This window comes from Tamandua tetradactyla, unplaced genomic scaffold (genome assembly GCF_023851605.1).
Source record: "Tamandua tetradactyla isolate mTamTet1 unplaced genomic scaffold, mTamTet1.pri scaffold_110_ctg1, whole genome shotgun sequence".
Taxonomy (NCBI): Eukaryota; Metazoa; Chordata; class Mammalia; order Pilosa; family Myrmecophagidae; genus Tamandua; species Tamandua tetradactyla.
The window spans coordinates 381,716-408,791 of record NW_027518263.1 but is presented as its reverse complement, the minus strand read 5'-3'; the positions used below and the strand labels follow the sequence as shown (position 1 = coordinate 408,791).

General features: G+C 37.7%; 2 protein-coding genes across 28 annotated transcripts in view; one reads left to right on the top strand and one right to left on the bottom strand.

Annotated features, from left to right (window-relative positions):
• Window positions 1–27,076, top strand: part of LOC143673080 (putative calcium-binding mitochondrial carrier K02F3.2) — a 151,308-nt gene that overhangs the window by 39,454 nt on the left and 84,778 nt on the right. For 2 of the 21 annotated variants that reach the window (XM_077147451.1, XM_077147452.1), the window contains exon 1: window positions 146–25,813. The exons of 16 other annotated variants lie outside the window; for them this stretch is intronic. In XM_077147451.1, coding sequence (XP_077003566.1) covers window positions 25,741–25,813 — 73 coding nt within the window. In that variant the 5' untranslated portion in view covers window positions 146–25,740. Of the gene's footprint in view, window positions 1–145; window positions 25,814–27,076 lie in introns of those variants that run through there. 3 more of the 21 variants (XR_013170176.1, XR_013170175.1, XR_013170174.1) reach the window with 3 other exon arrangements.
• Window positions 1–27,076, bottom strand: part of LOC143673081 (neuronal growth regulator 1-like) — a 53,662-nt gene that overhangs the window by 12,550 nt on the left and 14,036 nt on the right. For 2 of the 7 annotated variants that reach the window (XR_013170182.1, XM_077147455.1), the window contains exons 3-4: window positions 9,160–9,273; window positions 6,848–6,950 (exon numbers count right to left, since the gene is read on the bottom strand). Coding sequence is in view for 2 of the 7 variants with exons in the window: in XM_077147455.1 (XP_077003570.1) it covers window positions 6,882–6,950; window positions 9,160–9,273 (183 nt within the window). In the remaining 5 variants the exon portion in view is untranslated. Of the gene's footprint in view, window positions 1–6,800; window positions 6,951–9,159; window positions 9,274–12,146; window positions 12,338–22,601; window positions 22,982–27,076 lie in introns of those variants that run through there. The other 5 variants (XM_077147456.1, XR_013170186.1, XR_013170183.1 and 2 more) reach the window with 5 other exon arrangements.

Genomic DNA, 27,076 nt, shown 5'->3' with positions numbered 1-27,076 from the left:
AAGACATAGAATGGCAGAATGGATTACGACCCAGCAATACCACTGCTAGGTATCTACTCAAGGGACTTAAGGGCAAAGACACAGACGGACATTTGCACACCAGTGTTTATAGCAGCATTATCTACAATTGCAAAGAGATGGAAACAGCCAAAATGTTCATCAACAGACGAGTGGCTAAACAAACTGTGGCGTATACCTACGATGGAATATTATGCAGCTTTAAGACAGACTAAACTTATGAAGCATGTAATAACATGGATGGACCTAGAGAACATTATGCTGAGTGAGTCTAGCCCAAAACTAAAGGACAAATACTGTAAGGTCCCACTGATGTGAACTGACATTTGAGAATCAGCTTGGAATATATCATTGGTAACAGAGACCAGCAGGAGTTAGAAACAGGGTAAGATAATGGGTAATTGGAGCTGAAGGGATACAGACTGTGCAACAGGACTAGATACAAAAACTCAAAAATGGACAGCACAATAATACCTAAGTGTAATGTAACTAGGTTGGAACACTGAATGAAGCTGCACCTGAAATATGTTTTTTTGTTTGTTTGTTTGTGTGTTTGTATCTTTTGTTTTGTTTTTTCTTTTTCCTTTTTATATATATATATATATTATTAGTATTATTATTTTAATTCTCTTCTCTATATTAACATTCTATATCTTTTTCTGCTGTTTTGCTAGTTCTTTTCCTAAATCGATGCAAATGTACTAAGAAATGATGATCATACATCTATGTGATGATACTAAGAATTACTGAGTGCATTTGTAGAATGGAATGATTTCTAAATGTTGTGTTAATTTCTTTTCTTTTTTTTGATTAATAAAAAAATTTAAAAAAATGGACCACATATTCCTAGTATTGTTGTGGGATTTACTGAAATAATCCATGAAAAGCACATAGGATATGGGTGGCACCTAGTTTGTGTGATGTCAGTTATTTTTAAAATATAGCCCAACAGTGAATGGATTCTTATAGAAATACCTTGCTCCTTCTCCATGTCCCAGGCCTGGAACTGCTGATACTGTGTGGCCGACACCCATTTTCTGGTTTGCCAAAGTGACCAGAATGCAACACACCAGAGATGGATTGGCTTTTAATAAAGGGGGATTTGTTTAGTTAAAAACATATAGTTCTTCAGAGTAAAGGTAGCTAACTTTCTATTGAGGTTCTTTATTGAGGAAGGCATAGGGCGATCTCTGCTGGCCTTCTCTCCAGGCCTCTGGGTTCCAACAACTTTCCCCGGGTTGATTCCTTTCTGCATCTCTAAAGGCCTGGGCTGAGCTGGAATGCTAAGATGAGGTATGTTGAGCTGCTTGGGCTGTGCTACGTTGAGATCTTTCATTTAAACATCCAGCCAATTAAATCAAATGTCATTCATTGCAGCAGGTAGGCCTCCTAACCGACTGCAGATGTGATCATCAACAGATAAGCTTCACATGCCATTGGCTCATGGCCACAGCAACAAAACTAGGTAACTTCACCTAGCCAAGTTAACACCTGACCCTAACTACCACATGTCCACCCCTTGTCAACCTGGCAATATTAAAGTGGCAAAAATTCTCTTCCAGCTAATTCTCAAAACAAGTTATCTGGTGCCGATATGCAAAGGAGGGACACTCACAAGATACATGTTTTCATTTCCATATGGAGAATTTGGAACACGTCACAAGACCCAAATAGTTCTGAAAACGTACAGTGCCAACTCCATTGAATTTCAGAAACTGAAAGTCATTTATCCTTTGGCTTTAGAAAGTGGCAGACCCACCCTTTCCAAGGGCCTATGCAATGGCCACCACTTTCCAAATCAACCTTGGGGAGCATTGAGGAGACCACCTTTTTCTCGGCTCCACCCTCCTCAAGCATCAGAACCATACCTGGGCTCTCTGCCATTTCCAGGGCACACACTCAGCCCCTCCATGTGGTGGCAGCCATACCCTCCCCGGTTCCCAGGGAGCATGCTGTACCTTCTCCAAGGCCTGAGGTGGCACATTTCTTCTACTTCAATGAGGTGGGAGACTCATTCTCTGCCTTCATGGCAAACTCACCCTCTCCATGTATATGAGTGGGTCCACTCTCCTGGCCTAAGGTTTCTTGGCTTCAGACCTAACCTTCCATGGTGTTCACTCTGCAGACTCCAATTTGTCCCTTTTGTGTCCCCCTTTGTCCACATTGGCAGTGGTTCTGTTTACACCAACAGTCTCTTCAAGCACTCCAGGACTTCTCCATCATTCTCTTCACAGTTCCTCCAAAATCTTCCCCTTACCCATCAAAAAAACTGCTCCAACATCTGGTATTTGCAAATTGAAGCAGCATCCACCCCACTTCTCTGGTACTGAATCTGTTCTAGTCTACAGAGCTGCCAGAATGCAACACACCAGAAATGGATTGGCTTTTAATAAAAAGGGATTTATTTCTTCAGATGAAAGGCAGCTAAATTTCAATTGAGATTCTTTCTGAACAAGAAGGCACAGGGCAATCTCTGCTGGCCTTCTCTCCAGGCCTCTGGGTTCCAATAACTTTCTCCAGGGTGAAAGTTTTCTGCATCTCCAGAGGCCTGGGCTGAGCTGTGAGTGCTGAGATGAGGTATGCTGAGCTGCATGGGCTGTGCTGCACTGAGCTCTCTCATTTAAGCTTCCAGCCAATTAAATCAAACTCATTCATTGCAGCAGGTAGGTCTCCTAACCAACTGCAGATGTGATCAGCAACAGGTGAGCTTCACATGCCATTGGCTCATGTCCACAGCAACAAAACTAGGCACCTTCTCCTGGCAAAGCTGACACCTGAAACTACCACAACCCACCTCTAGGCATTCTGTTTGGCCTTTGGAATTATATATAAAAAGGAGACTCCTTTAAAAATCCTGTTTTTATAAAACAATGTTTAAGGAAATTGAATATGCTGAAAGGTTGGAGAAAAAAAAGATTCTTAACCTTTTAATCCTTCTTCCATTCATTCACCAAATAATTGTTGAGTGCTAACATTGTATTAAGTGCTGGATGTACAAAGGTGAAAAGGTATCATTGTCTTCACAGGGATCAGTGCAACGGGGAGGTAAAACATGTACTTCTAGTGCCATTGAGTTATTTTAAAAATTAATTTTCTGAATGGGAAATGTGGGAAGGTTGGAGTTTAGATTGTAAGCTCTTGTAGCAGCCACACTTTGTCCAAGTTGTAAATGTGTTTTTGGATGCTGAGATGCTGAGCTGTATGTGTATCAGCTGATATTTCCCTGGGACTTTGAGTAACTCTGTGATACCTGGGTCCCAGAGATGGCATGCTGCAGCCCTGAAGACTGGCATAGCTGTGTATGATAACAGTTGATGTGACCGAGGTGGAGAGCTGGTCTCTATTGGAGTTAAAGATGAGGCTGATCTGACTGGGTATGGGGTAGGTCAGAATACAGGGTGGAGGATGGTAGTATGTGTACTCTAGAACTTCACCTTCTATGTGAGACCAAAGGCAGATGCACTTATTATGTCTGGAACCTGGATTTTCTGTCATGCATAATCTGAATCTGCTTGTCTGGATAGCTCATTTGAATGACCCAGACTCCTGGGGCCCAGAGTGAGAATGAAGCCATGTAGTTCTATGTAGCATAGTGTAAACCGGGACACATCTCACTGTGATGGGCTGGTAATTGGGAGGTGTCTGTAGTGTCCCTTGAGGGGCTAAAGGAAAAAATATCTATCTACCTATCTATCTATCTATCTATCTGTCTGTCTGTCTGTCTGTCTATCTATCTATCTGTCTATCTATCTGTATACAGATAGGTATATATGTGTAACACTATTGAATTTTCCCATCTGGGAGCCTGGGTGCCTCTCAACCATTGGGAACTCCCAGGAAAATGGACCAGGCCCTTGGTTTTTGAGGTTTGCCCTTATGAAACTTGTTTTTGTGAAGGAGAAGTTAAATTGCCCATGGCAAAACCTGGGATTTGCTTCCTGGAAGCTTCTTTGTTGTTCAGATGTGGCCTCTCTGTCTCTCTCTCTAAGCCCAACTCTGCAAGGAAGGTCATTGCCATGTCCCCACTCCACCCCCAGTGTGGGACATGACATTTGGGTGTGAAGGTCTCCCTCGCTAAGTGGGTTATGGCTCACAGGGATGAGTCTGACCTGGCACCATAGGATTGACAACACCTTCTGGGCCAAGGGAGAAAAGGAGGTGTAATAAAATAAGGCACCAGTGGCCAGGAGAGATCAAGTGGAGTTGAGAGGCTATTCTGGAGGCAACTCTTATGCAAGCTTCAGTTGGATAATGGTGATTGCCAGAGTTTGTTAAACCCCAAGCTGCATCATTCCTGTGACTCTTGAGAACACTGATGGCCCAAATTGAGACTCTATAAACATTTCATGCAGTAAGTTGGTTTTCCTGGAATCCATAATTCCCAGAAGGTTCCTAGGGTCAGATAAATCTTGAAATTCAGAGGGACCAGCCTCTCCAAGATTATCAGCTAATTACATCCCCCTGTCCTTTAGTGTAGACACCCCTTTTCAACATGAAAAAAATCAGAACAGGCATTGCCTGAAGATCCCTATAGAGTGGGAGAAGGATCAAAGGAGAAGGAGGAGGCATAACAGAGGGAATAGGATTTGGCAAACGAGTATGACTGCTGAATCACTATATTAATATTCCTTCTAACCTCAAGTGTTTAAGAGCAGCCAGAAGGAAAAATCTGAGATTTTGAAATAGTAGCCAGTGACAAACTCTAGAATCTGTTCTATAACCACTTGTTGAAATGTGCTTTGAAAATTATTGCTTTTTTCTTTCTTTGTTTTGTATATATGTTAAATTTACAATAAAAATCATTTTAAAAAAGAAAAAAAATTAATTTTATTAGGCAATACCTTTTTAAAAGGAGAAAATTCAAAGATACAAAAGAATATTTAATAGAATGTAGTTTCCTAACCCCAAGACCTGGATTTGTTTTTTATGTCTTGTTACTTGCTTTTTACCAAATACTCATAGGATTTGTTTGACAGCAATTTTCTTTTTAATTTTATCTAAAATTCTATAATATAATATGCTGTCCTTAATGTTAAAAACTATTTAAAATAATGCTAATAATCCACTGTCCATGGAGTGCTGAATAAATTTTCTAGAAGCAATGGATATATTTGTACTACTGTATCCTTACATTCCTTGGTGTCTAATTGTGACCAGCATGGGTCACACCTTCATGAACTAGACTCTTCAAGAGGTCCTACTTATAATGGATTCACACCCAGAGGAATGAATTAACTTCAGTAACATGCCATTCTGGGGTACATACAGCTTTAAACCACCACAGGGAAGAAGGAGTTTTTTCCTCAATACTGATACTTCTTTTACCTGGGGGAAACTCCAATAAGTAATACTAATGGACTTTCTCAGTTCATGGGTTTCTCCACCTGCCCACCCTGTTTCCACATATACTTTCCAGCCTGGGAAGGAGGCTTATCTTAAGCTGGTTAATAAAAATGGAAGGAAAAAAGAAAGGAAGATCAGCCCCTTACTTTCTATGGGGAGTGGACCTTCCATGGAGATTCCATTCTGGGCTTTCTCTCTCTTGCACAGTGGAAGATCCCAGGCCTAGCCAGGGTGATCTGAGGTTTCCTCACAGTTCCCTGTCTTGGGTGATATGGATGTCTCATTCTGAGGTTCCATTTTGAAATGCTCACTTGCCTGAAGACATAAGCCATATTTTAATTTTTTATTTGATTTTCAATTTTGTCAGAAATAAAAGTGGTATTTTGAGCTCCATCTGTTTTTATGCTTGTCTATCTCTTAGTTCTCATTGGGCAGGGATAGAGATGCTACCTACTGCCCCTTCAAACAGTAGTAGTCATGTATTTTGTTACTTGTAGCAGAAAATGTTGTGTTACATTTTTTATACAGATTTTCTGATTAGATTTGGAACCCTCCCTTAAAGTTAGGACAGACATCATTTCATTAGGTTCCTCTGTCTTCTGCACTTAGCGCCCAGCATACACGTACTTTTGGCCAATGATGAACTGACTTGTTCATCATAATTCCATCAACCTGTTTGGTTTTGTTTTATTTCTCAATATGGCAAGAACATCATTAGTTAGGTATTCAATGGATCTGTGACAAAAGGCTGAATAGTCATGTTTCTTTATTTCTCTGGTGATGAAACTCCTCCCTTCCCATCTAAATAGTTGGAAGGAGTCCAGAGTTAGAGCAATAGCAATGCTGAAGGCAGTGACTTGCATGGAGATATGGAGACAGTCAAATTAGCATAGTTTGACTAAGTGACAGCTGAGAGGTGGTATGACAGAATGGATATATGTTTCACATACTAAGAAAAAACAGTGATTGCATAGCCTTGCTGAAGGTGGGCTAACACAAAAAGACAGAGAGAAATAGATACATCCAGGCTAAATATCTTGGAACCTTTCACAAAGACACTGCTTTGAGAAGACATCATGTTGTAGCAGAGATAGGATAATATACTGAAAAATAATATAGCCATTTGAGACAGACAGATCTCAGTTTAAGTCCCAACTCCATTACTTAAAAGATATCTGACCTTACAGAAATTACTTTATCTTTGTGAATATTGATTTTCTCATCTTGAGTGGAAATGGTATTACCCACTCTTCTTACTTCTCAGAGTTGTGAAGGTCTAGTGAGTAATGAATGTAAAGGAACTTTTTAAATCATAAAGCATTATATAAATGTCAGATATTGTTTTGATAGCAGTTCTGCAAATTTATGATCTCTCTCCCCCCTTCCCATCCTCAAAATCTACCGGAGTAGGATGTCCTAGGTTTCATAGGGCCCTGAGAAGTACTGTACAAATCTCTATGTGGCACAACTACACTATGATTCTCACCTGTTTGTTTGTGGTTGTCATTAGACCCCAATTCCTACTCCAAGCTTGAGCTGTTCCTCTTCTTATCACCATGATTGCTTGTTTGTGGCCTGATGGAAACAGACTGAAAAAGGGAGCTTTATTGAGAAAAGTACCTGTGACCTGGGAAGCTATGTAAGAGGGTTCATTCAGGGTGTGTGGGAGGCTGAATTATGCACCTCAACAGAAGGCATGTCCTTAATTTTAATCCATGTTCATATGTATGTGAACCTATTTGCAAATAAGAACTAGGACCTTTTGAAGATATTATCATTTATTAATGTCTGGCCAAATAGAATTAGGGTGGGTCTTAATCCATATTACTTGAGGCTTTATAGCAAGGAAATCTGGACATGGGTGGTCAGTATAAGTCAGAAACTGGTAGAAACCAGGAGGAGAGAAAGAACACCAAGTGGCAGATGATGATAATCACCCAAAAGCTACTGTCTCCATGAGAAAGTATGGCCTTGCCAACATCTTGACTTTGGATTTCAAAACTGTGAGACAATCAATGCTTGCTGTTTAAGCCACCCCATTGTATAGTATTTGTCACAGCAGATCAGGCAAACTAAGACGGGGTAAAAACCATGTTAACAGCCCAGCCCAGAATTTCATTTCTAGTTAGTCTTTGCCCACCAAACTGCCAAACATGGACAAAACTTATGATACAGTGGTCTATTGTAAGCACATTCTTGGATTCTCAAACGTGTCTTAGGTATTAGGAAAAAAAAATCTTCCATGATACATCTCACTACTTTATATTATTTTATAGACATTATCTGTCATGCTTATAAATATATTTCCTTCTACCATTAATCTATTGACTTCTTAGTAATAGTTTTATCGTAGTATATTTTTAATAAATAATGTCAACCAACAATATCTTTTCCTTTACTTTCTAGCTGCTTTGTCTTGGTTTAAAAAATATTCTTCCTAAAACCTAAGTATACATATATTTTATGTATACATACACACACATTTTTTTCTGAAGTTATTTTGTTCTTTAAATATTTAAGTACTCAATACATTTTTAGTTCATATGAATATATTTTGATTGAGGTAAAGTTTCCATACATATATCTCAAGTGTATGAATTCATACATAAATGTACATATATATGAAACCACCATTCAAAACAAAATATAGAACATTTCCTTAGAAAATTCCCTCATGGCTCCTCTCCAGTAGAACCACTATTGTGATTTCTATCATCAGAAATTCATTTTGCTTATTTTTGAACATCTTACAATTGGTCTCATAGAGCTTATTCCTCTCGTGTGCCTTCTTTCACTTGACATAATGTTTTTGAGATTTTTCAGTATTGTACATAGCAATACTTCATCATCATCTTTATTGCTAAGTAATATTTCATTTTATGAGTGTATCATGATTTGTTTATTCTAATCTCCAATCAATGGCTATTTGGATCATTTCCAGATTTTTGCTATACTGAATGAAATTGTTATAAATATTCTCATACAAGTCTCCTTGTAGGCATTTTTGCCTTTCTTTTTGATAAATTCCAGGGAGCAGAACTGCTGGGTCATAGTAGAGGAACAAGTGTAAGTTTATAAGAAACTACCAGGCATTATTAGAAATTGCTATTTTTTTATACTCTCACAATCTATGAGGATTGCAACTGCTTATAGTCCCACCAAAATTTGGTATTGTCAGTCTTAGTAATTTTAGCCATTCTAGTGGGTACATATGGTATATGTACTCAGCTCCCATATGTGTATATATCTATGTCCTGTTCTTTTTCCTTATTATTGTAACATACACATTCATGTTCCCAAAAGTTCTTTACTAACACTTCTGATGACTATAATAATCCATAATTTCTTTGAATCAAAGAAATTTACTATTATAAATAACATTTTGTTAAACATCTTTGTACACTGATTTTGCTTTTGCATTGTTTATTTGGTAAAATTTAACAGGCATGTAATTACCAGCTTATGGGATAAGGATGTTTTAAAGTCCTCATCTCACCAAAAACACAACAGTGTTCTTTTTACCACAGCTTTCCCACTATTGAGTGTTTTAATTTTTTAAATGCTAACTTTGTAATTGAAAATTTACATTTTAATTTTAAATATCTTCATAAGTGAATTATATCACCGTAGTAAAGATATGTACACAATGATTCCTTCATCTTTTTTTGTAGTCTGTATTCCTGATTTTCCTTGTATTTATCTGTTAGTGCCTTTTATTCTTCTTAAATCAGCTAGTACAATCTATTTATAGAGTATTTTAATACTTTGCTTTACATATTTATGGTGAATACATCTTACCAATTTTCTTAATTGCTTGATTTGTTTCAAATAGCACAAACTTTCACCAACAAAAGATAGCCAAATCTCATTTACTGAAGTGTATGATGAACTCATTTCTGCACCTGAGGCCAGCTAGAAAAAAAATAAAGCAGAAAATCCTTTTCAGATATTTCTGATATTTTAAAGAAGGATTTTACTAGTGGAATAAAAACAATTGCTAGTTGAGCACTATTTCACTGTTGACTTCTGTGTCTTTAGAGTTCCCATATGATTTTATACATAGTAAGAACATCATTGAGATGGTTAGGTTCTGGTGTCAATTTGGCCAGGTGCCTAGTTGTCTGGTCAGACAAGCACTGGCCTAAACATTACTGCAAGGATATTTCATAGCTGGTTAATAAACAAGAAGGTTGGTTTATTAAATTATCAGCCAGTTGATTGCAGCTATGGCTGAGTACACCTATGATCAATTAAGGTGTGTCTCCTGCAAGGACATAATCCAAATAGTTAGATTTGATCCAATTATTTGAAGACCTTTAAGGGAGAAGAGAGAATTTTTACTTTTTCAATCAGCAAGCCTCTCCTGTGGAGTTCATTGAAATCCTTTATTGGAGTTGCCAGTTTCACAGCCTGCCCTACTGATTTTGGATTCTTTCATTCACGTGGTTGCATGAGACACTTTTATAAATCTCATATTTACAGATATCTCCTGTTGGTTCTGTTTCTCTAGAGAGCCCTGAGTAATACAATCGTTAGTGCATACAAAACTTCAGGGATGCTTAAATATAAGTTAGTAGACCATTCATTAAGGTTACATCCATGTGGTCCAAGTGGAAGATGGAAGCAATGGTTCAGATGTGCACAATTCTTATTGGTAGTTATATTCCTCTTCTGATCAGTTAGGCTACATAAGTGAGCCAAGAGACAACAAGATTGTACGCAGTCTGTTAACAAAAACCCTTCTCAGATTGCTTTAGGTTTCAAATAAAATTTTAAAAATTTTCTTCCTCACACAGCTTCCAAACATGGTAATCATCCTTTTCTTCTAAACTCTTTATTCTAGTGGTCTTCAATTCCAATCAGTTTTCCTTTTGGAACTCCTCTTATATTTCCATCCTCATATCCTTGACTGTCTCACCTCTCTTTTTGAGTTCTTTCATTTGTGTCAAAGTTATTGCAATGCTGTCCGGTGGGGGCTTTCCTGACTCTTGTCTTTTCTCTTCTCCAGCTCTTTTGCCTATCTGGAACAGCCTCATCTTTAAACACTGCTTTTCTCAGGTCACTCACTTACTTGTAAATCTGTAAATGGTCTATTTTCTTTCATATCAAATAAAAAATTTCCAGCTTGACTTAAAATATCCTTTCTATGGAAATTCCATTTTCTAAATTGCTATCACCTTTTCACATACTACCCATTTTTCAGAGCCTAATACAAGCACCATGTCCATTTCCAAGCACTATTGTATTCTCCTCAAACTCCTCTTCCCATAGACAGCTATAACAGCACTGATTGAGTTTGCTTTCCAGGGTGGATAATCCCTCAGAGGAAGCATGTGTATTCCATCCATTAGTAGGATAGTACAGTACTTTGTTACTGCTGCAAATTTACATACTGTTCTGTCTACAGAGAATGTTGTTATGACTCAACTTGAGAATCATCTATCAGGTAAAACTCAGCTCATTAAACACCTCCACAACTACTCCAGACACCCCCTCCTCCACAAAGCCCTTGGATTTTGAACACAACTGCATTTTGATATTCATCACAATTATTTATTTTGCATGCCTGTTTCCAACATCTTAGTGGAAACTGCAGATGGACAAGGACTACTTGTCCTTGTACTTGTACTTGGTTGTAGCATCATAGCTTGGTGGGTTGCATGGTATACAGGAGGTGCTAAATATATATTTGAAGCATGAATATTACAGAGTAGGAATCATGGATGCAATACCTACCCCTGATATTTTTCTCGTAAGGGCTACCATACTATTTGGTTTGAAGTGTTCGTTTTTGTTTTTCCCTAGAGGACATTTTTAATTTTAACTTTGTTTAAGTGAATCCATCCATTCAATTCATTTGTGATGTTAGTATTACTAAATAGTACATATCACCTCCATAATAATTGTTTAAATAAACATGCAGTATTTTCTGGACATTGTATATCTTATATCTCCTGTTCTTAAATTTTTAAGCACTTGTATAACCATTTCTCCCCATCTACTACCAAAATGTTCTCCTAATTGCATATACTAAGTGTGCTTATTTTCCTGTCTAGATTTATACTTCACTCCCTATTTATAGACTTTCAGTGTTAGCAGGTGTGATGTTTCATCATTTCAATATATCATAAGAAAAGTTGAGAGAGAGAGAAAGTTTCCTTAAAATGTTCTGTATACAAGAGATATTTTCAGCAAAAGAACAAATCTAAAATGAGTATAACACAAAATGAAGGCTGTTTGATTAGTAATTCTACTTTTAAAAATTCATACAATATAGAAATGAACCAATTTGTTCAATTTATCTACCCCCTCCTTTTTCTTATGGTATAGTCATTTCTGTAAGCCATGTCAAAGTGTCCTAATTGGATTGTTATTTCCAAGAGGAAAATCTATTCATACAGATAAGGCAGTTTTTCATTCTTTACCCAGCCCTTTCCATACCTTGTTTATGTCTTATCTGCATTCATGATAAAATGCATACATTTTAAAAATAAAAATCGAGTCACATCAATCATATTTCTCTCCCAGCTTAAAAACCTCCTGTGGTTTCAAATACCTTTCCTTTGCATTAATTCCTCATACTATCTGATTTTCCTTTTGTCCAGTTTTTCTCTTTCACCCACATGTTCTAGCCCCCTACAGCTAGCTCCTTAGAGTACTGTGAGTAGGTCTTGCTGCTGCACAGTCTCATGGCTGTGATGACTGCACCCACCTTGTCTGCTGAGTTTATTCCTAATCACCCATCCAGAATCTGTTTGGTATTAACCTTTATATAAGATGTTTCCCTCTGTCCATATGAAGGCACAGCCATTTCCTCCTTTAAGCCTCATTGTTCCTTGTTCATATGTCTCTTGTGGTAGTGCCTGAAATGCTTCATACATCGATGTTTTTATTCATCTTATTTTTGCCAATAATCGTAAGTTCCAAGAAGATAGAGCTGGAGCCTATCCCATCACAGGAACTCAATGAATGCTTCCTGAGGGAATAAATGGAGGCAGGTATTTAAGCATATACATAAAATGCAATATAATAAGTGCTATATGAGGGGGTAGAAGATGTACAGGAGATCATAGTATATGGCTTTAATTACTCTATTCAGGAATTTTAAATATGGGTAGGGACTGTGCAGACTCTTAGGAATTATGGAAATCTGTAGACAGACCCTTTGCCCTCAAACCACAAATAGGTGTGGAAAGCTCCATGGTGCCAGGGACACTGTAGATGTTGGGTATAGGAGGTCAAGGGCTCTGGGTCTGGTTTCAGACAGCTCACTGTCTGAACACAGTTGTGATGCACATATATCTGTGCGACTGTTTGGATGTGTGATGTGGCAGCACATAGGAGAGGCACCTTCTTTAATCTTCAATTTAGTGGAGGCTTTCCTGATGATATCTGTTCTGCATTCTGATGGTGTGAATAGAGGTGTTCATGGCAAAAGCATAAGCAATGGGCACAGCAGAGAGTTGTGAAGGTTGAAGTGGCAATTTATAAAAACATAACCAGGACAACCTGGTGGATATAAGAGTTGGTCGAAGAAGAAACATCTGAGATGACAGAAAACATCAAGACTCACTCAGATCATTGGTGACTTTCTGAAATGTGCATTTTTTCATACCACCACCCCATGTGATATCCTCCAATAGCTATCTTTGCTATTATTAATATATCTTGCAAAAGTTACTATAACAGCCTTATGGGTTACAGATTCAAAATAATAGCAATAATAAAAATTATTATTATTATTAGAAATAACCAGGAGACTCTGGAGGGCATTCAGTTAAGAAGTGGCATGAATCTGTATTAATGAAGTGGCTATGAATATTAATAAAGGAAGTCAGATAATTAAAAATCCTTAAAAAGTAGACATGGCCATATGGTGAGTGATTGTAGAGGAATAAGAAAGAGGGTAGATCAGGGTTAGTTCCCTGGTTTCAGACTTTGTAATTGAATAGATGACCTGTATTTTATAGATGACCATATAAAATACAGGTCATCCTCTTAAATTTGAATTTAAATATTGAATGGGGCATAATTACATTGAAAATGATTTGCTGTTTCTCTGAGATTCAAATTTAACTGGGTATTCTGTTTTGCTATTACTGTTGTTATTCTGGCTAAATCTGGCAACCCTGATAGGAGCCATATAAGGCAATAATAATGCTGGTAGGAGACATATATGAAAATAAAAAGCAAAGAAGAAAGTGCAAAAGGATTGGGGTGGGAGAACTTAGAGATTAGTTTTGGACATGTTGAGCATGAGATGATCTGTGTAATACTCAGGTGTTTGAGTTTAGTAGACAGCTGCTTAAGAGGTTAATGGAAGTATCCAAGTTGTGGAGTCATCATGACTGACCATGCAGATGGATTAAATCAACACAAGGGAGGATGTAGAGTGAGCAGAGAAGGGCCATATGTGGAACACTGGTCAGATAAACCATTCAAGGTTAAACAGAGGAAGCAGTGTCCTTGAAGGAGAATGAAGGGTGAGTAGAGTCATATGGACAATGTGAAATGAAAGATATCACAGACATGAGAAAAGAGAGTATTGCTGCAAAAACAAGAGTGGGCAGCAAACAGCTTCAGAATTTATTGAGAGATGAAGTGTGAGAAGAAATACAAGGCCAGTTACTTGGAAGATAATGATAAACTTGATAAGAGAATTTTCAGTGAGATAGGGGTAGAAGCCAATTATACATGTCCTTTCCATGGCCTCAATTCTAATTCACAGTTGAATCCAGTCACTGAATTCATTCACATGTGGTTTCCCTCATGTAAATTGTAAGATTTTTATTTTCATGAGAGGATAGCTTTATTTATCAATATATCAAGCCCTGCAAATAAATGATGAACAGCAGGTGGAACCATAAATCACAAATATTCATTAGGTATCTGCTAAGATCTAGTCAAAATGCTAAGCATTATGAATATGCTAAACAATGACAAAGTGGCATCTAGCTCCAAAGGGATAAGAGTCTAGTATGGAGACACCAAAATGTGTTAAATTGAAAAGAAGAATCTGTCCAACCCAACTAATGGCCATGGAATACCATGTTTTTAGAGTACATATAAACCCTGAAATTTATTTTGTCCTTAAGAATGAAAACTAATGACACATCCTTCAGTGCAACTGAAAGCTATGTTTGAATTTTACATTTTAAGACAAAGAGTAATCATATAAGAACAATTTATTTCTACTATTACCTTCTTAATATATTCAGTCAACAGCTACCCAGAGTTGACCCTGTTTGAAAGAAACCAGACCTAGCCATAGTGGGGAAATGGCAGCCTCAGGCTCTGCCTACCCTCACTCACATTTTCAGAATACATGGAATGATATACCCAGCCCTTCCATATTTTCTCATTAAAACAGTGTATATAATAAAATGAAAATAACAATGTTACACCTACTGTGTAACCACCTGTCAGTGAATTTATGAACAATTAGAAAATGAAAGTACTTTCCAGGGAGCAATTTGTGGGAGCAATAAAATGCTCATTTTTTTCAGAAATATAATAGGAAAACAACTTTTCTCTCCCCACCCCAAAACAGCCTTTGGAGTAATTAATCAGCTCGTTTTGTTGTGGTTTTTTATGATTCTGTTCTTCAAAATGTACCAGATAAGCACAACTATGGGCAATGAAAGGCCATTTAAAATTTCCAGGAGAAGTGAAGCTTGGCGCCCAGGCTGCTTCATGTTTCACAGGTAGTCACACTGCTCAATAAACTTGGGTTTATGCATGCTGTCTCAGGGGTTTTACCACTCAGAAACAGATGTCAGCATTTTCTCTTCTGAAGCAAGCTTTAAGCCAAAGACATCTATTCAGAATGCATATGCTTTTTCCCTTTGACTAAGCAAATGACTTGAGGTCTCTGCCTAACATCCTACAATAATAAAAGCTGATAACAATAATAATCAAAATGTATATAGTGTTTTATTCTGGAAGCAATGTCTCTCATCTCCATTATTTCATTTGAAAGCCTGTCAGAGTGAATATTACCCCCAATTTACAGTTCAGAAAACTGAGGCTCCAAGAGATAAAATAAATTACTTGGGGCTATGCAGTGGGTAGAATGGCTAGGTGGCAAACCCAGGTCTCCACCATATGAAGGCAATTCTCCAGCACAATTAAATCCAATTAATACTCTCAGCTGTGATCAATCAGCAGATGACAAAGACCAGCACCCAAACCAAAATGGAGTACCTTTGATAAAAAGGGGGAGTTATCACAAGCACCATTCTAGGTTGTTTTAAGAGAGAACTACACAGTCTAAGATGCCCTTGGATTAATCCCTGAGTTTCTCCTTTGTTACACTCAAGTATTAGACTTTCTAGGACAACCCCTGTCAAGCTAAGCATGGTTCATGGAGCCCATCCTCCCAAATGGCATCTATCTCAGCTCCACTGCTGGGTAAAAACATCAATTTTCTAGCAAAAACTTTTTTTTTCCTCAAAGCAATTGATTAGTTCCTCTCCATCTGCTATTTCACCCCTTCCTTTTCATCTTTTTTATTTTTATTTTTCATCTCAAGGCCTCCTTTTTTGTATGCTTTTTGCTCCTTCAGTGGTCTTTTTATAGATTTTCACACTTCTCTCTCCTCTTTTCATGTTGGCTCTTTTGTAAGAGGCCCTCTTTCTTCAGTTGTCTTTGTTGTTTGACTCCACTTTTCAGGATACCTTCCCCTCTATTCATTGTTATTCTCCCTGAGAGTTTTCTCTTGTCATTCTATGGACTTGAATTTTGATCTTTCTTGCTGGACTAAAGCTCTGTCAACCTTCTGTGTTTTCTTTGTGAGTCATTTTTTTTCTTCATCATTTTTATTAGAGCAAAAAAGAAAATTTTTTTGCATGTGTTATCCATTTGGTGATTTGTGCTTTGACTTAAATGTTTACTCTCCCTTTGACAACTCATGATTTTTATTGTAGCTGTTAGAGTCCCAGAGCTGCAAGGAGACAATGGATGGATTCACTCCCCATCAATGAAAATCAGTCCTTTTCATATAATTTCTACAAATTCCATGGATGACAACTTATGCCATATCTCTTAAACAAAGGGTTTTAATTGACAAATCCCTAAACTCTGGAGCTTAATTCTCCTTAACAATATGTATTCATGAAGAACCTTGGATACAGTTCATAAAAGGGAAGGGAGAGGTTTAGGGGCTGTGTGTGTATGTGTGTGTAAACTTAAGCATAATCTTTATCTTATGAAGTACAATTTTTTTAAAAGGTTGAGCTAGGTGAATTTTATATTAAGAAGTAAGGATTCTTATCATTACAGAAGGTTCCATCATGCCCTTTCCCATTTAATACCTCTTGAAAAGATTACTACTATTATGAATTTCTTGAATTTTGTATCAATGGGATTATATAATAAGTACCCTTTTGAATGTGGCTTCTTTTCCTAAACATAAGATCTGAGATACCTCCATTTTGTTGCATGCGTCAGTAGTTTATTGTATTGCTTTGTAGATATTTATTGCATGTGTACTATAATTTAGTTATCCATTCTTCGGCTGGTGAACTTAGGGTGGTTTTCTGTAAGAAAGCCGCTATGAATATTGTTATTCATGTCTTTTGTTGTACGTATATACACTAATTTCTCTAGGGTAGATACCTGTAAGTATAATTATTGAACCATAAGATGGATCAAAGTTTAGATTTAACAAAAATTGCCAAACAGTTTTTCAAGATAGTTGAGTTAACACTCAGCAACAGTATTTGAATGTTTCAGTTGCTATATATATACTCACTGAGACTTAGTATTATTGCCCATCATAATTTAAAATTCTAGTCATATGATAGGGGTTAAAGAAGGATGGAATTTAAGAGCAAAATAAACACTAAAATTTATAAAATAGTATATACTCCAATCTTTCAAATACCTTGTATATCAGACATATCTGATATAATTCCTCAAATTCAACTGGTGTCCTTGCCTCCTAACCTGTTCTGCTTGCTCAAATCCTTTATGTCTGACCAACTCCACACAGCCCTTATAGTTCTGCCACCTGGACCAGCTGAGCATCTGAAGTTTTGGCCTCAGCTGAACACTGTAATTCAGGGCACAGGATCCATCTTCTCTAGGAGGTTGCTGAAGGGCTATCCAATGAAACCCAGAAGTTGGGGAGTTCACTCCCTGGTTAGAAAATGTACATTCAAAGAAGACAGGAAATAGGAGACAAGGGTAGATCAGGTCAACAGTCTCTCCATTTTTCCTGAAAATGAATGGTTTCAAGGCATATTCTCTCTCTAGACCCTCTTTGTAGACCTCCTGCACAGTTGAGCAGAAGCCCCTGCCAAATGACTAGCCTATGTCTCTTCATTGATCAGTGTTAAGTAACCAGCATTGGAAGGACATCCCCTTTTACAGCTTCCTATATACTCCCTCATTCCCTTTACATTCATTTCTTCTGTCCTAAAATTTATCATAAAATAAAGGGTCAAAATTCAATCTCTGCATCAGGATCTGTTTTCCAGTAACATACAGCTTGGTTAAAACATTTCTTAATATTTTATCTTATCTTATTAATAATATCCATTCACCCAATTTCTAAGAAACCAAGTTATGGTTGAGCTAACTGGGATAACAAAGACCAATAGAAAAAAATAATAATCTTACCTGAGAATTTGAATGACCAACTTCCATCCATGGCTTTATATTTATGACTTTCAGTTCATCACTCTATTCAATGAATTTTACTTCTTGTGAAGGCATTCAAGGATGTGGTAAAAATGTAAAAGATACTCCATGTAAAAGGAGTCTTAATATCAGATATGGTACTATATGAAATTGCCTCCACTAGAACAGATAATTTAATGATATTGGTTAGCTTTCCACTTCCTTCAAAGATACATATGCCATAGGAATATGAAATTTTATTCTTTTTCAATATTATCATGACCATCATAACATTATCACTATGATTTAAATATAGAAGTGTCTTGCTAAATAGATTTAATGGCAAATGAGTAAATCATGAAATAGTAAAATAATTACACTATTTCACACAGTAGGGGGTATCTTTCTCTTTATTTCTCAGGCCAATTTTCCATTCTAAGCCACCTTCTCTTTAGCTCTGATTTCTGTTCTTTCTGGTGCTGATAGCATTCATCTGTTCACTCATCATTTACTCATCAGGTGCTTACTATGGGCTAGGTGTTGTGTTTGAGAGTCAGAATAAAATAGCAAACATAAATAGCACAATTTCCACCCTCATGGAGCTTAAGGTCTGAGATTATTTATTAAATAATTAAGAAAATATATGTAATAATGTAACAAGATTTTGGGAGACACATGGGAAATTCTATGAGATCCTGTTATAGATAGGCTGTTCGAGTCAGGATTTTCAGAGAAGACTACTGAGGAAGTGACAGTGAAGATGAGAACTGTAAGATAAAGAACAATTGACTAGGAGAATGGGGGAGGAAAGAATATTTAGACAAAAAATAGCACAAGCAAAGACCCTGAGTCCAGAGTGAACATGAACAATAAGAACTTCTGACTGAAATTCACTGTGGCTAAATGGAGCTCTGAATCTGATTTGGAGAGGGCTTTTATATCAAGCTAGAGAGACAGATATGGATCAGAATATTCAGAGAAGTGTAGGCCATAATAGGGATTTTTATAGCTTTACTTGAAGGAAACAGACAATGCTAAGGTTCTAAGCATTGAATATGCACATTGTATGTGTGTGAATGCATTTGCAGGTGTGTGTGATAAGCAGACTTTTTAAAGAAATCATTTTGTCTTCATGGGTGATTGGAAGTGGTCAAGATTAGCTGTGGATAAATCAGTTGTAGCTTTTGTCAGTAATTCAAGTGAGTGACAATAGTCACTTGTATTAGATTATTGGGTAGTGGACTTGTAAAAAAGGTGACAGGTTCAAGAAGCATTTTTGAAGAGTGGTGAGCAAGATTTGATGGGCAGAGACAGACTAACTATTCATAAAACCTATTTTCTTTTCTTCTTGAACACATGGTTGACTATATTTTCAAGTCAGTCTGGAAATCTTCACTAAAGGAATGTAAATAGGAATGGTCTGCTACACTTTAGGAAGACTGGCCAATTACAAGCAAGAAAAACAAACAAAAATCACCATCATGACAACTCATAAAACCTTCTTATACTCAGTCTTACCCTCTACTCCACCAGCTGTATGTGTATGACCAGAGCCAACACTAGCCATGGCCGAGCTTCCATCAGCATTGAGAGCAATTTTCAACATGTTGAATTTAACCTTCCTCTAAGACACCCAAGATGAGGTATCAGATAGTCTCTTTAATTATAAAGTAAATAGGATCTCACTGTATATACCATATATTAACTGTTGAGCCATTTAAACAATCATCTCTACTTATTTCATGCACGGTCTGTCTCCCCTCAAGACTGAAAACATTCTTGTACATTTTCCCCAGTATTCCAAAGTTTCCAACACATCATTATTATAATTGACATTCAGTAAATGATTGATTGTAATTAAGTTCCTATGGCTCTTTGCCATCCAAGAGACATAGACTTACTCATTCTGTCTGAGAATGCTTAAAGCAGCACAAGACTAAGGGTTGAGCCCTCCTTTACAGCAACATATTCCAAAATGTCAAAATATACTTTTTAAAAAAAAATCTCTTCATATTTTCTCCAGCACTTGTATCTTTCTGTTCCTTTTTAAACAGTTTTATTCACCCATAATGCAATGCAACCTAAGCCAAAAATCCATGTTTCACAGTATAATCACAGCCATGCCTTCACCACCCCAGTCTATATGAGGCCACTTCCATTTCTTCTGCAAAGAATCCCATACCCTTACCCCATATCCTCCACTTATTGACATTAGCTTTAGCATATTGCCTTTGTTACATTTAATGGAAGCATATTACAATGTTACTGTTAACGATAGACCCTAGTATGCATTGATTACATTTTTCCCTATACTAACATGTTGCAATGTTGACATTCATTTGTTACCCTGAAGCAAAACATTCCTGCATATTTAATCACCCTCACTGTTCACTCTAGGCATTACTAAGTTATACCATCCCAGTCTTTATCCTCCATCTTTCCTTCTGATGTCATACACGACCCCAGTCCTCTTCCCTCAACCATACTCACACTCAGCTTTGTTCAGTGTACTTAAATATTGAGCTACCATCAGATAGGATTGTGCTATACATTTCTGATTCTTTACAGTACTTTTAATTAATAAGAAAGAAAACTAGATAACTGTGACAACACTCCTCTTTTTTGCCAATGCCCCCTACCCCATTAAAACCAAACTGATAGAAAAAAAACAAAAGCAAACATTTGAATGAAAGTGGGCAAACACAATTTCACTCAGCAAGTATTATTGTCCACTATCATCCAGATGATGCATTTTAGATTCTGAGGTTGACAATCTCCATCCTCCAAGGGCTTGAAATAAATGGGATGTATGTGTGTGGAAATAAGCCTATAATAGGAAGTCTGATAGTTTGCATTATTTTTCCCTCCATATGTAATGCATTGTCTAATGTGGAGATGATATCTACAAATTCTCTTTGAAGATGTTGTCTCAGTAGAGATTAAGAATCGTTTTGGTGAATTAATAATGGCTAAAATACTATATAAATAAAATCATGTAATGGAGAACAAAAAGTATTATAATATTTATAATCCCAAGAATGAAAGTCTAGAATTTTAGAACAGGAATTGGCTTCAGTGGACATCAACTTCTACTTTGTTTTATACAGCTGGAAAGAAATACAGAAAGGCTAATACATGTGCCAAACGTTGGTATAAGGGATGGATCCTAGAAGAGTTTTCTCAATCTTTTGACTAACCACACCAGGTTCTCATAATGATGTGATTATTGGCTACATATAGAGCTCCATTCTTTTGCATTTAAAAGGAGTTGACTAAGGATCTCAGTTGTTCAGAAGAAACCAAATGGATTAGGGATTTAGTGGAGATTTCAGCATGTAAGGAAGGACAGGCTAGCGATCTAAAAACTTATTTAGGCAAAAAGATATATTGGATTTACTAAAGGATAGAAGCACCAAGACTGAAAAAAAAAACAAGTTTATGGAGAGGAAAGCTCAGGCATCTTGCCTGAGGGCATGCTATCAAATGTTGGCATCTGAATCCCTCACCTAACTGTATGCAAGGTGACACCTCAGTTGATTTGAAGCCCAGAAAGGCAGAGCACAGCTGGATGACTTTTGGAGATGTCTCAATGTCACCTAGGTCCATCAGTCATTAACAAAAATCACACTCATACATTCTTTCTGGGATTAGTAATAATTACAGCTCTGGCTACCTAGTTTGTGTACTATGGAGCCTAAAGTTCCTGAGTCCAAAAAAAAACCTTTCACTGTTGAGAACAAAATCTGGCATAATCATCATGCTTCCAGGCTAACTAATTGTAAATGTATGCAAATACCCTGGTAAAGCTGGCCTGGCCCTCAGCCCTTTCCTAAGAGGCAGTTCCTGCTGCAAAAGTTGAACAGTGCCTGCTTAGAAGGAGAAGGATTATGGAACAGGTGGAAAAGAAAAAGGAACATTAGATAACCTTAGAAAGCAATAAAGTGGGAAGGCAAAATGTAAGCATAACCCTCAAGTAAGTAAACAAGAAAGACTGAAGAGGAGAACCCTGCTAAGGTAGCAATGGGATTGCTTTTTAACAATGGTTGTTGTAGTCTAGGAAGACAGAAAGTCACTGAAAAGGCAATGGTTTCTGAGAAAACAGTAGCATGTTCCAAAATGGTATTATATTTAGAAATTATTTTTCCCCTCCTAAAGTAAGAAACCCTTGTGTAACAGTTACAGTAGGTTCTTTAACACAGATGTTCCTGCAGCAAAGCTTAGAAGAAACTGTTCACACTGGAAAAGTTGTCTTCCCAGAACGACATAGACTTCTGTAGTAATCAACAGGAGGAATGGAAAGGACTAGAGCAAGATAAATATGATACCTGAACTCTGAAATATCCAGAAGCCCAAGTATTGAAGATACAGAGAAAAATCTGCAATTTGCATGTCATCCATAGTAAAGGAAAGGAGCAGGTGATGTGGGAGACTAAATATCAGTGTTTGGCTTGTACCAATGTGGAATACAGAATTGGAAGCTGCAGAATCAGTGCAATGGCAGAGGAGGGCTTGGGCTGAAGTAAGGTGTATACTGCCTTAATCCCTCCTGACATAAGAATTCACTTCTAACCTACTAAGGATAGTCAAGACCAGATTCATCCTAGAGTTCTATCTATAGAAGGTATGATTTGTAGTTTATTACATACATGCACACATAAGCTTAAATCAGTTTGTTTCATATCATAAGCTCAGTTCCATTCAACCAACCATTTTCATCATTTAAATATTGATATGCTAGACATGTTCTATAAGCATTTCTGAGCAAATAATCTCTGTGACTTCCTGTGCCATACGTTGGAGGTCAAGGTGGATATGTTGTCTCCATCCTTGTAGTAGGTGGGGAGTAGTCAAGCATACAGCTGGATGTTTCTAGCACCATGGGACAGAGTTACACCTGGGATGATTGGATTTGGAGAGCTGTAGGTAAAAGAGCACCTCCAGGTGTGGAGAAGGGGTGGTCCCCAAACTGCATGGCGGAAGGTCGATCCTGCAGGATACCCTGAAGAGAAAGGGAGGGGGTGGAGTCATTGCCATCCCCAGCACACCACTCTGCTTAGAGAAGTTTCCCATGGGCCTGCTTTGTGCATTTTCTGGTCCTTCTGGTGAGAAGACAGTGCTCCATTGAAGAGATTCATTCTCCTACTTGGGAAGTCCTGAGGGGTCTACACCAGCCAATTCATACTCAGCAAGACCCACAATGTGGTCTCTGCCCTAATGTGGGACTGTGAGGCCTGGCAGATCTCCATATCAGAGACCTAGGCCTGATATCCTCAACTCCCTGTCAGCCCACAGGGACATCAAGTGACTTTGTATCTGTGATGTCAGAAGCAGGCGAGAAGCAAACTCACACAGCTGAGGAAGGTTCCAGGAGGTGCAGATTTGTCACATGCCTTTGCTCACTGGCCCTCAAGTGCCAGGGCTTCACCTCCTACCCTGTAAAGCTGTGGAAGTCTCCTTTCAGGGCTATCTGACTTGAGGTGCTTCCACTCCCTGCTTGGCACTTTTTCAAAGTAAGTTTCCTTTGAAAGTTGCCCGGGTACCTGCTGGTTGCCTCTGGTCATTCTCAGAGCTATCCTTGGGTGTGTTTTTAATGGTCTGACCTTAACTGCATTTTCCTGTATGTGCTGTGGCAGCCAGCATACAGTTTAATAAAATATTTTCAAGCTACTGGGCCCATTCTTACCTTAGGTACCAGAAGATTTTAAGCCTTATTTTTAAGGTGATTGATTTGGTGTGTTTTTCACATCATTTCCTGCTGTGGGGACATTTTGCCTCTGTGTGTGATAATTTTTTTAAAGGAACTTTGATTTTCTTGTCCCTTCACTTTCAACCCTTCTGTTGCAAAACCAAGGACTGGGATGCTTTATTCCTAAAGTAGCTATTTTGCTTTCTCTGATTCTTAGTTTTGGTATTTTGGATTAGCCATGACTAGGACATAAGGCTTATCATTTAATACTCGATGTTGGTGGGTCATTGAAAGTGGGCTCTTAGGGATATGTGGGCTGCAGGTACAGACTTTTTCTTTTGAAACTGAGGCATAGATTTTTATTTTTTTGGCTGAGATAACAGATAAGAGGAATCTATTTTAAATGGAGAGATGACATTTGGTAGGCAGTATTGTCCCTTAATGATGTTGTCTTCTAAGATTTGCATTTCTTAACATTGTATCATATTTACACTAGGATGGGCAATCCTTGAGGAAAAAAATCTTTGATGAGAGCTTTGATGATGACTCAGTAATGATTAATTCTCCTCTGACTCCTAGTTACCTGCCTCATCTCTTAATTCTTTCTCAATAACTATAGTCATACACTTTTTCAAAAGTACCCTTTGAACATAAGTCTATAAATTATGACAACAATATTAAAAATATATTTATGAGAAGAATATCTAAAACTAATAAGAAGAATAATGTTAAATGGGGAGGTCAAGGAATATCACACACATAGACATATACACGGACACATTCAGAAGTTGACACAGTTCTTCAAACATAATCCACAAAAAATCCAATATACTGGGCTGGCCATGGTGGCTCAGCAAGCAGAGTTCTTGCCTGTCATGCCAGAGACCCAGGTTTATTTCCTGGTGCCTTCCCCCCCCCCCCCACAAATCCAATATACTTTATTAAAACATATGGGTCCAATGACAACCTCTTTAGGTGATAAAACCACATTAGGATGAGTGGCAGATTAACACTCTAGGTATTAGCAAACCACCCTTGCATAACTCCTGTCATGCAATTTCAAGGCATTTTTAAGACTTAACCTAGCAGCTTAAAACAATGTTAATCTCTTTCTTTGAATAAGGCCTACTGAAGGTATAGAATTGTGTGCACTTAATTCAGTCACCTGATGAAGGCAGTAGGGCAGACTTTATTTCCCACACTTTATAGGTGTAGATACTAAAGTTATTAAGGTTAAGGTCACACACCTTACAACAACCAGGAATGAATTTTGCAGATCTTCTTTCTGGAAGCAGCCAGGTATGCAGGTTTACTTTCTGCATATATTTAAATCAAGACTTTAGCTGACATTAAATATTGCCTTTTCTATTGAATTGACTTTGACATTGTAACACATCCAAAACACAGGCCAACCATCAGCTGCCAAGGGAGGGATTAGTTTTCATTGGTCCTGGTTAGAGTGGGGGGGGAGTGGTGTCCTAGTTTGCCAAAGATACTATGAAAAATATTCCACATTGGGTTGATGTAAAAAATGGGAATTAATCATCTCTTGGTTTTGGAGGCTAGAGGTGCAACATCAAGGTATCAGTAGCCATGCTTTCTCTCAGAGTCTGCAGCATATGGCAATCCTCTGTCACATGGAAATATTTCTCTTTCTGTCTGCTCCTCTGGTTCCCACTGGCTTCTAGCTTCTTCTGACTGGCTGCATCTGAATTTCCTCTCCTTATAAAGACTTTAGTCATATGGATTAAGGTCCATCCTGATTCAATTTGGCCTCATCTAAACAGGATCTTTAAAGATCCTATTTGCAATGAGTCCATACCTTAAGTAACAAAAACGTCTTCAAAAATCCTGTTTACTGATGGCTTCATGCCCACAGGAAAGAGGATTAAGACTTGAGCATTTCTCTGTGGGAAGCATGTTTCTGTTCCCAGCAGGTGGAAATCAGAAGCCCTTCCCATGAAGGCTCCGTTCCACCCATGTGAGCTTGTTTTAAACAGTTACTCATTTTATCATGAAGAAAGAATTAAAACAAAGCAGCAGGAGAACAGAGATCCTCAAGTTGGGCAGGGATGATTCGAGGGGAGAACTGCATTTGCACAGGAAAGAAACCCAGATCTGGAGCTTCAGCAGCCAGAAGTTCAGGTGAGCTCAGCCAAATGGTTTCCTTATGTCAACCAGAGGAAGTGGTCCTTGAAACACAGTCCCCTTGGCTAGGCTTCTTGCATCCCTTCTTTCCTTTTCTCTTGACCACAATCTGCCTTTCTTTGCTTCCTTCAGTTTCAACCACAACTTTTATTTGGTGGACCTTTGCACACATTTTAAATAAATGCCTTCTTCTAAATTCTCTGTGTCCTTGGATCTGAGCCCCACTGCTCTGCTGTCCACTTCACTGGCCTACTTAGATTCTTATCAAGAGAAACTGGTGCTCCTCTCTTTCAGCAATTCAGTTTTACTCTCTTTGGAGAGCTAGTTGCCAAAGAAGTCATTTTTTTAACAATAAATTAAGTATAAAATCTATATTCTGAGCCCCCCAAAATTGATTGCTAACTATATATCTGAGGGAGACCAAATTTCTTGTCCTCAAGCAACTCATGCATTGGAAATCTTTCTGCACAGTCATGAGATTCCAGGGCACTGTGGAATTTTTTAAAGCTCTCTTAGTTCCATTTAAATTTCACACTTGGCATTTCTGGGACACAGAAGATCACTTCTACCAACCTATAAATTCTTTTAAAATCTGTGCATTCCCCATGAAAAATTCTAATAACTAAAAAGACCAAAAACAATACTATAATTAATGATTATCTCTACTATAAGATGGAGCTTATTCTTTTTCATTACTGACCAAATTGAGATAATATTCTGAGTACAGCAGCATTTCTATAGCTCTGTTATTCATTACTCCCATGTGAAGCAGAAGGGAACTCTCCTCTGCTCTCAACTAACATAATCCAATAATAAAACACCAATTTGCAGGGGACACATGGCTCATTTACCCAATGGCTTTAGTTCACCCAGGTAACTGTTATGTTGTCCTTGAAGGAAAATAATCTATCTAAATATAAATTAAGAAGGAATTTTAAGAGCAAAAAGAAAAAGAAGAAGAAAGAAAAATAATTAGAAGACATGGTAAAATCTCTATTTCAACAATATCTTCTTGTAAAAGCTGGTTATGATTAAAAAAAAAGAGGACTAGAAAGCTTGTATTTCAGATATATTAAATTAAATCCCAGCCCTCAGTCCTCAGATACACATAAGCCTGAGAACATCAATCCTATCATGACAAAATAGCCCTTGGGAAAAGGAATCCTCCTGGCACCCTGCCATCCTGGCTCTTATAAAACTGTTAACAGTGTTAATGAACCAATCCCAGAGACATATTAATAATGACATGAAGAGACACAT